General features: G+C 47.9%; 1 protein-coding gene across 1 annotated transcript in view; it reads right to left on the reverse strand.

Moving 5' to 3' along the window:
- LOC140403311 (adhesion G protein-coupled receptor E1-like) overlaps positions 1–15,252 on the reverse strand; it is a 331,002-nt gene that overhangs the window by 10,794 nt on the left and 304,956 nt on the right. The window contains exons 20-21 of the mRNA XM_072491155.1: positions 6,351–6,442; positions 2,310–2,478 (exon numbers count right to left, since the gene is read on the reverse strand). Coding sequence (XP_072347256.1) covers positions 2,310–2,478; positions 6,351–6,442 — 261 coding nt within the window. The remainder of the gene's footprint in view (positions 1–2,309; positions 2,479–6,350; positions 6,443–15,252) is intronic.

Genomic DNA, 15,252 nt, shown 5'->3' on the forward strand with positions numbered 1-15,252 from the left:
TGTCTACTGGCCCGGTAGTAGTCAGGACATCTCGAACCTGTCAACGCTTCCAGCCAGTGCAAAACAAGGAGACACTCCAGCAGCATGAAATCGAGACTTCCCCGTGGTCCAAGATTGGCATCGACTCTTTCGTGCGAATGGTCGTGACTACGTGTTGATTATTGACTATTTCTCCAACTACCCTGAAGTTGGGGCTGGTTTAGCTCACTGGGCTAAATCGCTGGCTTTTAAAGCAGACCCAGGCAGGCCAGCAGCACGGTTCAATTCCCGTACCAGCCTCCCCGAACAGGCGCCGGAATGTGGCGACACTTTTCACAGTAACTTAATTGAAGCCTACTCGTGACAATAAGCGATTTTCATTTCATTTCATTTCAGTTGTGAAGCTCTCAGACCTCACATCTCGGACTGTCATCAAGGCCTGTAAGGAGACGTTCTCCAGGCATGGTATCCCACTCACTGTCATGAGTGACAATGGCCCGTGCTTCAACAGCCACGAGGGGTCTATGTTTGCCAAGTCATACCATTTCACCATGCCACTTCCAGCCCACACTATCCGCAGTCCAATGGGAAGATTGAAAAAGGGGTGCACATTGTGAAACAGCTCATCTGCAAGGCCGTGGATTCTGCTTCTGACGTCTACCTCACGCTGCTTGCATACAGGGTGACCCCACTGGCATTTCGCCGGCTCAACTCCTGATGAACAGGGACCTGTGGACGACACTTCCAGCCATACACTTGCCCAACCTGGATCACCTCCCGGTGCTGCAGAAGGTGCAGCAGCTCCGAAACCAGCAAAAGCAGGGCTATGATGCTCATGCCACCGATTTGCCCGTGTTATCCCCGGCAGACACTGTCAGTATCAAGATGCCGGATGGTGGCTGGTCTGCTCCAGCTGTCGTTGTTCGACAGGCTGCGCCTCGCTCGTATGTTGTACGTATGGCTGATTGTTCTGTTGTACGACGAAACAGACGGGCACTGCGCAAGGTTGCCTGCTCGCAACAGCTGTTTTCGTCCGTTGTTTTGCCACCTCTTGATAGCTCGAACTATGAGGCCACCAGTCAGGCTTCCATCCCACCTGTCAAGGCGCCGTCGTCCCCACCACCACCTCTCCGGCGGTTGGCAAGGATCAGATGCAAGCCCAGGGACTGGACTTATGAACATTTGTTTTGTTTGCTATGTTCTGTTTTCTCACATTAGACAAAAGTCTTCACATGTAAATACGTTAATATTTGCCACCACATGTAAGTATGTTCCCATGTGCCAAAAAACCATTAAAAAAAAGGGGGGGGAGATGTCATGATATGCAGACATGCAGATAATGATATACAGACAGGCACAGACAGGCACCTAATGAACACAGGGAACAGGACATGCCCAATGAGCATGCAGGACACTCAGGGGTGGTATCTCACTATAAAAGGCACGAGGCACTCACACTCCGCCTCTTTCCACTGATGAACATCTACAGAGTGAGTCAGAGTATATATACAGTGTCACACCTCCAGCACGTGGCTAAGAGCTAGTCTGTTCAGTCAGACAGAGTAACCACACTTAGGTTAGCAGAGAGTTGAACTCATAAAGAACTGTGCTAACTGTTCAATAAATCAGATTGAACTAACTTCAAGTTCTGGAGTATCTTTTGGTTAAAGCTGCATCCAGTTGCAGCCTGTGTTATCCCAGAGTACATAACATGACACTTACTACAAGTCTTTGTGAGATGCCCACTTTAATACTGGAAGTTTGGAGATGTTTGCATGAAATAAAGACATGCACTTTTATCGTGCTTTCATGTGGTCAGGACTACCCAAAGCTCATCACAGCCAATGGTGTCATTTTGACATGTTGTCACTGTTGCAATGTGGGAAACAGAGTGGCTAATATGCATGGAGCAAGCTCCCACAAACTGCAGTGTGATAATGATATGTAATCTGCTTTTGTGACATTGATTGAGGGATACATATTGGCTCAAACTCCAGGGAGAACTGCTCTGAATGTCTTCAGAATAGTGTCATGGGATTGTTGAGGTCTTTCTCAGAGGACAGAAGAAGCCTCAGTTTAACATCGCCTTGTGACTAACTGAGACAACATTCTTTTTCGATCTGGCTACCATGTCTTGATGAGGATTTCCTTAGTCTACGGGCAACTTGGCACAGTTGTCACATTGTGTTTCTTAAACAAATCATTAGAGCTCTTTTACAAAGACCTCATGGTAATAAACGGTTTTCTTGGACACAGATTATTCTGCATTTTGCTCACTTGGAGACTTGATCATTAACAGAACCATTAACCTTTTATTGTACACCACATACCTTGGGATTTAACACACAAAGGAGGATGAAGATGAAGGTGCCCTGTAAACTGTTGATGATGGTGAATATAGAGAACATCACAACATTGCCTCCTGGAACATTCCCAATTCCCAAAATCCAAGTACAGCCCAAGACAAAGATTTGAGCAATGGCTTTAAATGTCATCATCCTGCATCACAGAGAGAGAGAGATCAGCGAGAGACCAGAATTGTGAGTAATATAAACACAGGGGGAAGTTAATAATAATAATCACAAGTGGCCTTACATTAACATTGCAATGAAGTTACTGTGAAAATCCCCAAGTCGCCACATTCCGGCGCCTGTTCGGGTACATAGAGGGAGAATTTAGAATGTCCAATTCACCGAACAGCACGTCTGCACCTGGGCAGGACTGGAACCGATGTCCTAGGAGGGGTGTTTGCTAGAGCTGTTGGGGAGGTTTTAAACTAATGTGGCAGGGGGGTGGGAACTGATGCAGGAAGTTGGAAGGTAATAAAACAGGGACAGAAACAAAGGGCAGTAAGGGGGAAAGTGTAAGGCAGAGAAGCCGTAGTCAAAAATCAAAAAGGGCGACAGTACAAGGCACAGTGACTGAGGGTAGCTCAGTGAATAGGACCAGTAATACTAAAAGGAATAAAATGGGAAATAAAAACATTAATGGTAAGCGACGCGGCAGGTTGTTCCAAGAAGATATAGGTTCAACGACAAGGAAAATTAGGAGAAAAGTTAAGAGGAAATATAACTTAGGAGAGGTTACTGATTGAGGTGTTAAGAGTCAAAGCAGAGGTAAAAAAGCCAACATAAGTGTACTTTACCTGAATGCTCATAGTATTTGGAATAAGGTAAATGAGTTGATGGCGCAAATCATCGTGAATGACTATGATTTAGTGGCCATTACTGAAACATGATTAAAGGATGGTCACGACATGGAGTTAAATATCCGAGGTTATCAAACTATTCGGAAGGACAGAGTGGATGGTAAGGGAGGTGGTGTAGCTCTGTTATTTAAGGATAACATCCGGGCAATAGTAAGGGATGACATCGGTGCTATGGAGGATAAGGTTGAATCCATTTGGGTGGAAATCAGGAATAGTAAGGCGAAAATGTCACTGATAGGAGTAGCCTGTTGGCCACCAAATAGTGACATTATGGTGGGGCAGGCAATAAACAAAGAAATAACGGATGATTGTAGAAATGGTACAGCAGTTATCATGGGGGATTTTAATCGACATGTCGATTGGTTTAACCAGGTCGGTCAAGGCAGCCTTGAGGAGGAGTTTATAGAATGTATCCGCGATAGTTTCCTCGAGCAGTATGAAATGGAACCTATGAGGGAACAGCGGTCCTAGATCTGGTCCTGTGTAATGAGACAGGATTGATTCATGATCTCATAGTTAGGGATCCTCTCGGAAGGAGCGATCACAATATGGTGGAATTTAAAATAGCTAAGGGAGACTGGGAGCAAAGACTTTATGGTGAAACAGTTGAGGAACAGTGGAGAACCTTCCAAGTGATTTTTCACAGTGCTCAGCAAAGGTTTATACCAACAAAAAGGAAGGACGGTAGAAAGAGGGAAAATCGACCGTGGACATCTAAGGAAATAAGGGAGAGTATCAAATTGAAGGAAAAAGCATACAAAGTGGCAAAGATTAGTGGGAGACTAGAGGACTGGGAAATCTTTAGGGGGCAACACAAAGCTACTAAAAAAGCTATAAAGAAGAGTAAGATAGATTATGAGAGTAAACTTGCTCAGAATATAAAAACAGATAGTAAAAGTTTCTACAAATATATAAAACAAAAAAGAAGGCAAATAGTGGTCCTTTAGAGGATGAGAAGGGAGATTTAATAATGGGAGATGAGGAAATGGCTGAGGAACTGAACAGGTTTTTTGGGTTGGTCTTCACAGTGGAAGACACAAATAACATGCCAGTGACTGATAGAAATGAGGCTATGATAGGTGAGGACTTTGAGAGGATTGTTATCACTAAGGATGTAGTGATGGGCAAGCTAATGGGGCTAAAGGTAGACAAGTCTCCTGGCCCTGATGGAATGCATCCCAGAGTGTTAAAAGAGATGGCTAGGGAAATTGCAAATGCACGCGTGATAATTTACCAAAATTCACTAGACTCTGGGGTGGTCCCGGCGGATTGGAAATTAGTAAACGTGACACCACTGTTTAAAAAAGGAGGTAGGCAGAAAGCGGGTAATTATAGGCCAGTGAGCTTAACTTCGGTAGTAGGGAATATGCTGGAAACTTATCATCAAGGAAGAAATAGCGAGGCATCTGGATGGCAATTGTCCCATTGGGCAGACGCAGCATGGGTTCATAAAGGGCAGGTCGTGCCTAACTAATTTAGTGGAATTTTTTGAGGACATTACCAGTGTGGTAGATAACGGGGAGCCAATGGATGTGGTATATCTGGATTTCCAGAAAGCCTTTTACAAGATGCCACACAAAAGGTTGCTGCATAAGATAAAGATTCATGGCATTAAGGGGGAAGTAGTAGCATGGTTAGAGGATTGGTTAATTAATAGAAAGCAAAGAGTGGGGAATAATGGGTGTTTCTCTGGTTGGCAATCAGTAGCTAGTGGTGTCCCTCAGGGATCAGTGTTGGGCCCACAATTGTTCACAATTTACATAGATGATTTGGAGTTGGGGACCAAAGGCAATGTGTCCAAGTTTGCAGACGACACTAAGATGAGTGGTAAAGCAAAAAGTGCAGAGGATACTGGAAGTCTGCAGAGGGATTTGGATAGGCTAAGTGAATGGGCTAGGGTCTGGCAGATGGAATACAATGTTGACAAATGTGAGGTTATCCAATTTGGTAGGAATAACAGCAAAAGGGATTATTATTTAAATGATAAAATATTAAAACATGCTGCTGTGCAGAGAGACCTGGGTGTGCTAGTGCATGAGTCGCAAAAAGTTGGTTTACAGGTGCAACAGGTGATTAAGAAGGCGACTGGAATGTTGTCCTTCATTGCTAGAGGGATGGAGTTTAAGACTAGGGAGATTTTGCTGCAATTGTATAAGGTGTTAGTGAGGCCACACCTGGAGTATTGTGCACAGTTTTGGTCTCCTTACTTGAGAAAGGATGTACTGGCACTGGAGGGTGTGCAGAGGAGATTCACTAGGTTAATCCCAGAGCTGAAGGGGTTGGATTACGAGGAGAGGTTGAGTAGACTGGGACTGAACTCGTTGGAATTTAGAAGGATGAGGGGGGATCTTATGGAAACATATAAAATTATGAACGGAATAGATAGGATAGATGCGGGCAGGTTGTTTCCACTGGCGGGTGAAAGCAGAACTAGGGGGCATAGTCTCAAAATAAGGGGAAGTAGATTTAGGACTGGGTTTAGGAGGAACTTCTTCACCCATAGGGTTGTGAATCTATGGAATTCCTTGCCCAGTGAAGCAGTTGAGGCTCCTTCATTAAATGTTTTTAAGAAAAAGATAGATAGTTTTTTGAAGAATAAAGGGATTAAGGGTTATGGTGTTCGGGCCGGAAAGTGGAGCTGAGTCCACAAAAGATCAGCCATGATCTCATTGAATGGTGGAGCAGGCTCAAGGGGCCAGATGGCCTACTCCTGCTCCTAGTTCTTATGTTCTTATGAAACCCGAGCACCTGGAAGAAACCCGCGCAGACACGGGAGAACGTACAGACTCCGCATAGACAGTGACCCAAGCTGGGAATCGTTCCTGGGACCCTGGCACTATGAAGCAACTGTGCTAACCACTGTACTACCATGACACCCAGACTTTATTGAGCTTTTTTAAAATTACTAATAGTCAAGTTTCAATGTTTTCCTTTTAATAATTCTTACCTTTGAAGGTAGTTAAATGTATAAACCTTACAGAATCATCTAGCCCAAAAGCAGGCCATTCACCCCATTGTATCGATATTGTTTTTTTTTTGAAAGAGCTATCCAATTAGTCCCACTCCTTTATTCTTTCCACATAGACCTGAAAACTTTCCTTTTATAAACATTTCTGGAAACTTGAAGCTATTTCCATCAAACCCCAGACACTGTGACACTCACCTCGTGTCATTAAGTTTAGACACTTGAGTGTCACGCTTGGCAACTTCTCGTTTCAATATCCAGAGGAATGTGAAGAACAAAACTGTGTTGACCTGTTGGAAGATTTGATACCATGTGGAGTGAACATCAACAAATTCTGATGGAATATATCTGGAGTTAGGACTTTTTGACTCTGAAATGCGTGTGTGGTTTGCCAGTGATGCTCACAGCCAGAAGTAGTGGAATGTCAAACTTTTCTTTCTTTTTCTGAATACTTGCTCTTTCTCCTCAGAAGTAACTGGTTTTTGGAGAGAGAGATTAGGGAGAGGGAGAAGGAGGGGCTGGGGGAGAGTGAGGCTATGAGAAGTTTGGCATTGGAGTGAAGCGATGGGTAATGGGGAAGAGGGTGGGGGAGGGTGGCTGTGGCAGAGGGGGTACGGGGGAAGAAGGATATAGAGGAGAGAGGCTCTGTTAGATACTGCAAAATGTGGGGTGCGATCTACTGGCCTCGGCCTGGGGTGCAAACGAACGGGCCCGTTAGATAGCAGCAGAGGCCAAAATCGGGAACCTTGCCAGCCACTGACTGTTTTCCGACTGATGCTCGATCAATGATTCCAGAAGCGAGATTGGATGACAATTGAAGGCTTTATTGGATTAGATGTTTCCCCCAGCAGCGCAGGTACAGAATGTAGCAGTTAGGGAGACACAGACTCTTATACTCCGTCTACTGGCCGGAACCAGCAGGCAGGCTTCACCAATGATCTTGATGTCTCAGGTACCTCCCACACCAATGGTCTTACAGCATCAACCTAGGTACCGTAATACCCCTAATACCGACTACCACATTCACCCCCTGTGAAAAAAAAGAATCCAGCAGTGGTGGTGGTCTCGTGTTAAACAGTGGTAGAGGTTATGGTGGTACCCGTCGGTGGTACAGTGTTTTGCCTTATTACATGTCACAACTATTTGTAGAATTTATTTACACGTACATCAAAATGAAGCAATTAATCGTTTGGGGGCCCTGGTCATCCTCTGTCATCGTCGCAGTTTTGGCGGTGATGCAGGCGCCGGCTCGGGCATCCGTGACTCCGGGAGCGTGACTCCGGCTTCTTCAGTAGCTTCATCACCCCTGGATGGGACCAGTGGAAGAACCGATCCACCTGGGAAGGGGGCAGTCGTGGGGTGCGCCGGTGGGAGGGAGGGTGGGTAGGTGGGGGTGGTGTGGGTGGGGATCCAGCGGTCGGCAGGTCCCATAGGGAGACCGTATCCTGCCGGCCGTCGGGGTACGCCACGTAGGCGTACTGAGGGTTAGCGTGAAGGAGGTGGACCCACTCGACCAATGGGTCTGACTTGTGCGCCCGCACGTGTTTCCGGAGCAGAATGGGTCCAGGAGCTGCCAGCCAGGTTGGGAGCGAGGTCCCGGAGGAGGACTTCTTAAGGAAGACAAGGAAACGTTCATGAGGTGTTTCATTGGTCGTGGTACACAGCAGTGATCGGATGGAGTGGAGTGCATCGGGGAGGACCTCCTGCCAGCCGGAGACTGGGAGATTCCTGGACCATAGGGCCAGTAGGACGGTCTTCCAGACCATTCCATTCTCCCTCTCTACCTGTCTGTTTCCCCGGGGGTTATAACTGGTCGTCCTGCTCAAGGTGATGCCCTTGCTGAGCAGGAATTGACGCAGTTCGTCGCTCATGAAGGAGGACCCCCTGTCGCTGTGTATGTAGGCGGGGAAACCAAACAGGGTAAAGATAGTAATGAGGGCTTTTACGACGGTGGCTGCGGTCATGTCGGGGCGGGGGATGGCGAATGGGAACCGGGAGTACTCGTCAATCACGTTCAAGAAGTACGTGTTGCGGTCGGTGGAGGGGAGGGGCCCTTTGAAGTCCATACTGAGGCGTTCAAAGGGACGGGAAGCCTTTACCAGATGCGCTTTCTCTGGCCTGTAGAAGTGCGGCTTGCACTCTGCGCAGATTTGCCAGTTCCTGGTGGCGGTCCTGACCTCCTCGATGGAGTAGGGCAGGTTGCGGGTCTTGATAAAATGGAAGAATCGAGTGACCCCTGGGTGGCAGAGGTCCTCATGGAGGGCCCGGAGTCGGTCCACTTGTGCGTTGGCACATGTGACACGGGATAGGGCATCAGGCGGCTCGTTTAGCTTCCTGGGACGATACAAGATCTCATAGTTGTAGGTGGAGAGCTCGATCCTCCACCATAAGATCTTATCGTTCTTTATCTTGCCCCGCTGTGCATTATCGAACATGAAAGCTACCGACCGTTGGTCAGTGAGGAGCGTGAATCTCCTGCCCGCCAGGTAATGCCTCCAGCTTCTACTATGGCCTGGGCCTCCTTTTCATCGGAGGAATGACTGATTTCTGAAGCATGGAGGGTGTGTGAGAAGAAGGCCACGGGCCTGCCCGCTTGGTTGAGGTTGGCCGCCAGGGCTACGTCGGATGCGGCGCTCTCGACTTGAAATGGGAGTGATTCATCGATTGCGTGCAGCCATCTAGGATGGCCACTTCCCGATTACAAAATGGACATTTTGCATAGATTGCAGGGAAAATGGACAATGCTGAGAAAACAAGCAGGTTCAGGATTTGGCTGTATATTGGAGCCACAGCTCTCAGACAAGACCAAAACTGGAGGCCCATTAGCATACTAATGGCCCATCTCCGGGAATAAAAGAGTAACTCCTGCCCGCATTTGAGTAACCGATACTAAGGCAGACACCCCGGCGCCAGAGGAGACCGAAACAAAGCAGGCCAACGGCCACCTAGGACACGCCCAGCCATCAGGGCACCCACCCCTTTATTGGATGAAATCAATAGGAACGATCAAGAAACGGCCCAATTGATTGGGGCCAAGTTCAAGGCCCGCCCAAAAGAGCGCAAAGCCCCTTTGGGGAAAAGAAGGAGCCCCCAAGAGTGAATCGTTCTCTTGGACCCGGCTCTTACCGAGGAGAGACCTGTCCACCAGCTGCACCAGAAACAAGTAAGTCCAAGGTCAACGCACGCTACCAGACAGACGACCTTAGCTGTTCCCCTGTCCCAGTTGAAACCCCAGCAGCCTCAGAACCGAACAACGGCCATTGTTCCTCTGACTGAGTGGGCGCCCGAAGCTAAGTATACGCTTTAGCAGTAGTGATAGTTTAGTCTGTTGAGTTTCGTGCATGAGTATATTTAACTGTGTGTGTAAATAAATAAGCATTGACTTTGAACTGACTAACTGGTGTATCGAGTCTTTGATCAGTATTCGGTTTTGAACCTTGTGGTGGTATCGAAAGATACCTGGCGACTCTAGAGCAAACGTAATTAGACTTAAGGAAGGCGACCATATTAACCGCCATATTCAGAGCCAACCAAAGAGAGCAACATTTACTGGCGACCCAGGTGGGGCTCGACCTAGAAGTGGCCTAGTCACTCCGAGAGAACCCAAATTTGAATTGGAATCCAATTAGAATATGAAAAACCACAAGTGTAAGAACGATACTAATCAAACCCCCGAGATTGGGAAGTGTGTTAATGTATGCGTACTAACAAGGATATAAGGTAAACCTGAGAGATTTTGTTGCGTAAAACTGTCGGGAGTTTTGTAGGCCGGAAAATAGCGTAAGCCGTACCCGTGTTTACATCACCACTTTATCACCCCCGTTCCAAATTCGGTAGAGAACATAGAGAGAGAGAAAATGGCAATGAAGGCAATGGAATGCCTTCTGAGCCCCCAAGAATTTGAGGTTGCAGCAACCAGTAGAGTAGGACAGTATGGGAAGAAAAGATCAGGAAATATCTCAAAGGGAAAGGATGGCCCCTTTGGAGTGAATTCTGCGCCAATGACGAAACAGGTCCCGGGAGTATCGGACATACTTGGTGGGAGAACCTGACAGAGATCCATAAGAAGAGCTTAGGGAAAGCTCGCAAGCCGATGGCAATCGTGTCCTGCTTGGCACAATTGCGAGGCACAGAGGAGGTCATTAGGACGCTCCGTAGAGAGGTTGAGGAGAGAGACAGAAATAGTGAGGGAGATGTGAGCGAATTTGAGAAGGAGAATAAGGAGTTAAGAGAACAGTTAGTGGCGAGGGACAGAGAGGTGGATGATGCCAAGAGGGCACACCAGTCTTGTCACGCCCATTTGAGTAGTTTTCAGGCCCAATACGATAAGGCCTACCAGGCCACGCAACGCGCAGTCTTGGTAAGACAAGAAATCGAGCAACAGGTAGAGCAATTGCAGAAACAGTGCAATGATTTAAAAGCAGCCCTACGAGCACTCCACACTTCCACGACGGAACAAAGGCAGAGCTCCCTAGATCACGCAAAATGCCGGAAGCAAATTGCTGAATTGCAATCTCTCCTTTCTGTCCAGAATGGATTTCAAAGTACGTTTGGACCCCAGTTAGACCAGGAAAACGGTCCCGATTGGCAGGAGTTAAATGAAACTGCCCACAGATATGTACATGGGACATGTACGCAAGAAAACCCCCAGAAAAGGAAAGCACCCTAACCCCCGACTGAACAGGCAGAACACACCCCTATGAACCCCGTGACCACACACCGCAAGGCCACAGCAGAAGGAAATGCAGATTTCTTATGTACAACCCTGTTAAAATTTTACCGTGTGGTAAAATTACACCGTTCCTTCCCACATCAGACCTCCACCAGTTCTTTGCTAGAGTTAACCAGCAGGCGACCATGTACGGCTTGGACGAAAAGGAGCAAGTGAAGCTCACAGTTTTAAGCCTCGACCCTTCAGTCGTGGCAGCCCTTCCCGACCCACAGAATGTATCAGGAGACACACTCCGAGAAATGCACACAGCGATCCTAGATGCGATTGGCTGTAACAGAGGAGACCCCTTGAAGGCCTAAAAAAGTGTAGGCAAAAGAAAACAGAGCACCCCACAGCGTTTGCTCGACACTTGTGGATGCATTTCACAGCAGTATTCGGAGAGTTAGGCCGCGCCCATTTGTCTGCAGATAATATGGTCAAATGGACTCGAACTCTAGTCTCTCATGCGACAGAGGCAGGACCGAGAGCTTGCGCAAATTACGACCCCTCAGACGAGGCCCACAACGAGAAATGGAATTAGAAAAGATTGTCCTGCACTTGGGGACAATCCGTCCAAGGCAAAACCGTATTTGTGAAACCAGATGAAGAGCAGGCAGACATGCATCCAGTTAGGACGCACCAGAACCCCGCATGGGTAAATGAGGGCAGGAACAGCCCACAGCAGCCTAAATCCCAGGAATGCAACAATTGTGGACAGTTAGGACACTACGCACGAGAATGTCAAGCCCCCCTGAAAAGGCAACGGAATCAGCCCACCAATGCCCCCCGAACCAGCAACGACACCAACAGCCCCGACCCCCACCCAGGGAACCATACCCAAGGGAACAATGCACCAGAGAGCCTGCTCCACCTTATGTGCCCCAGGGGTCATGTCACAATTGTGGGCAGCCAGAACACTTCGCCCAAGATTGCAGGAGACCCCCACAACCAGCTAGACTAGCCCCCGGATATGAAAGAGAACACCACCCACAGCAGCTGCAAGGTCCCAGCTGCCCCATGCAAACTGTGAGCGCTTACCCACCACTTCTCATGGCAGCGATACCTCAGCAATGCCACTTCATTTTTGTTTCGCTCCTCCTTCCTCTCTTCGGTCACACTATACTGCCTCCATATGCTAGTTACACCCCAGCCCAAATGTGATTTATGATGTCCTGTATTCTGATGGAACCTGCACCATGTTTGTTGTATATTTGTTCGTTAATGTACATGTTAAATGTTGTTTGTGAATTTAAAAGTTTTTCATGGCCCCACGCCACCACTCTTTTAATGGCCACTGGCAGTTAATGGAACAAGTTTGTCAACAGATACCCGTTTAGAGGAACAAGTTTGTCGGCAGACACCCGTTCAGTGGGACTAGTTTGTCAGCAGACACGCGATCACAGCTACTCTTCTGATTCGATCATAAGAGGCAGCCCCCACGACGACCACATTCCTACCTGTTCTTGCCGGTCGCTCAGGCAGTGGAGAAACGGCACTGGTCCCCGCCCTGCCTGAGGACCCCCCCCCCCCTCTGGTCAGCTACGCTCGGGTAGAGCACATATGGCATTGATCACCGTCCTACCCGGGGATTCCACCCATTCTTACCCGCCGCGGCCCATACGCACCTCATTTGGCACTTTTAGTTCGAAATTTTTGAGTTTGTTTATGGAGACCCTTAGGTTGCTTCCGTATGCTAGTTACATCCTCAAACACTGGGATGGTAGATCGCACAGGCTGCGAGACGGCTCGCACTGTATCAGTATTTTTCTCGGATGTCTTGTCCAAGTATCGGTTTAAAAAAAAAATGAGGGAGTCACAAATGGTGACCAATTATAATGGGTAATTGGCAACAAAGGACAGACATACAAGATCTTAAGCAAAATAATAACAGATATTATGCTTGTGTCCACAGAACTCCGAAACATCAGGAACCCCAGAGGAAGAAAAGAAGACAGACAAAAGGAAAGATGAAGACAACCTTCAAGTTTTACACCTGGATCTTAGCGGGATCCCTTCAGTTGCGCGCGGGCGCTACCCCCCTGACCCCTACCAAACAGGCCGTGAATTATTCCCACCCCTGCCATCCACTGTACCCCGAGATAGTTAGCCCCGAGATAGTTACCCCCGAGACAGTTGCCGACACCACGACCTGGTGTGACAGGTTTATCACCTGGTATTCACTATCTTACATCGTAGAAGCACTCTTAGTACTGGCGATACTCTGCAGTATCGTGCAGACACTTAGACTCAGGAAATGGCGAAGGAGAGCCTCCCACTCTCACACTCTGGTATACACATTTAGATCTCCTATCTTCGGACTCCAACAAACCCCTCAACCCCTTTAAGTGAATTAAAGTGCATTCGGTTTTTGTGTGTGTTATGTTCGTTTAATAAAGAAATGTAAACCTCTGCGCTTGGCTGCCAAGCCAGAGAGACTTGTGTTGCTGCCATTTGTACAGTTTAAAATGTTGTAGATTATATTTGATTGTTTGAGTGAGGATAGTTTATTTAGGCGAGTTAGAGGTTCCAGTTTTATATTTTGTAATGCATGTCTGAATGTCATAGCGCCCCGTATAGTTTTATAATGATGTATGTATGTAAAATGATTTTAGGTAAAGTTTGCAATTCATAAGATAGGGCAGTGTAGAGCCTGTGAAGTGCTTATGGGTTCCCAGCTTGGTCAGAGAATGACGACGATGCGGTAATATGATTCTTCACGCTTTGCGTTGAGGATCACAAGGCGGGAGTGTAGCCATGTCGGATGGCACTTCCTGATTACAAAATGGACACTTTGAAAAGATTGCAGGGAAAATGGACAATGCTAAGAAAACAAGCAGGTTCAGGGTTTGTCTGTATATTTGAGCCGCAGTTCCCAGACAAGACCAAAACTGCAAACCCATTAGCATACTAATGGCCCATCTCCGGGAACAAAAGAGTAACATTTGAGTAACCGATATTAAGGCAGACACCCCGACGCCAGAGGAGACCGAAACAAAGCAGGCCAACGGCCACCTAGGACACGCCCAGCCATCAGGGCACCCACCCCTTTATTGGATGAAATCAATAGGAACGATCAAGAAACGGCCCAATTGATTGGGGCCAAGTTCAAGGCCCGCCCAAAAGAGCGCGAAGCCCCTTTGGGTATAAGAAGGAGCCCCCAAGAGTGAATCGTTCTCTTGGACCCAGCTCTCACCGAGGAAAGACCTGTCCACCAGCTGCACCAGAAACAAGTAAGTCCAAGGTCAACGCACGCTACCAGACAGACGACCTTAGCTGTTCCCCTTCACCGGTTCAACCCCAGCAGCCTCAGAACCGACCAACGGCCATTGTTCCTCTGACTGAGTGGGCGCCCGAAGCTAAGTATACGCTTTAGCAGTAGTGATAGTTTAGTCTGTAGAGTTTTGTGCATGAGTATATTAAACTGTGTGTGTAAAGAAATAAGCATTGACTTTGAACTAACTAACTGGTGTATCTAGTCTTTGATCAGTATTCGGTTTTGAACCTTGTGGCAATATCGAAAGATACCTGGCGACTCTAGAGCAAACGTAATTAGACTTAAGGAAGGCGACCATATTGACCGCCGTATTCAGAGCCAACCAAAGAGAGCAACAGTGGCCTTTGCGATGTCTGCCTTTATGCGGCTGAAGGCCTCACGGGCCTCTGCCGTCAGGGGGAAAACTGTGGATTGGATTAGTGGGCGGGCCTTGTCCGCATAATTGGGGACCCACTGGGCGTAATATGAAAAAAATCCCAGGCAGCGTTCAGGGCCTTGGAGCAGTGGGGGAGGGGAAACTCCATGAGGAGGCGCATGCGTTCGGGATCTGGGCCTATAACTCCATCATGCACTACGTAGCCGAGGATGGCTGGACGGTCGGTGCTGAACACGCATTTGTCCTTGTTGTAGGTTAAGTTAAGGAATTTTGCGGTGTGGAGGAATTTTCGGAGGTTGGTGTCGTGGTCCTGCTGGTCGTGGCCGCAGATGGTGACGTTGTCGAGGTACGGAAACATGGCCCGCAAACCGTACCGGTCAACCATTCGGTCTATCTCGGTTGGAAGACCGAGACTCCATTTGTGATACCGAAGGAAACCCTTAGGAAGTGGTAGAGCCGCCCATCTGCTTCGAATGCAGTGTACTTGCGGTCGCCCGGGCGGATGGGGAGCTTGTGGTAGGCGGATTTGAGGTCCACCGTGGAAAAGACCTTGTATTGTGCAATCTGATTGACTAAATCAGATATGCGGGGGAGAGGGTACGCGTCGAGCTGCGTATACCTGGTCTGACTATAATCGATGACCATCCTGTGCTTCTCCCCAGTTTTTACAACCACTACTTGAGCTCCCCAGGGGCTGTTGCCAGCCTCGATAATACCTTCTTTCAGTAACCGCTGGACG

The sequence above is a fragment of the Scyliorhinus torazame genome, chromosome 27 (genome assembly GCF_047496885.1).
Source record: "Scyliorhinus torazame isolate Kashiwa2021f chromosome 27, sScyTor2.1, whole genome shotgun sequence".
Lineage (NCBI taxonomy): Eukaryota > Metazoa > Chordata > Chondrichthyes > Carcharhiniformes > Scyliorhinidae > Scyliorhinus > Scyliorhinus torazame.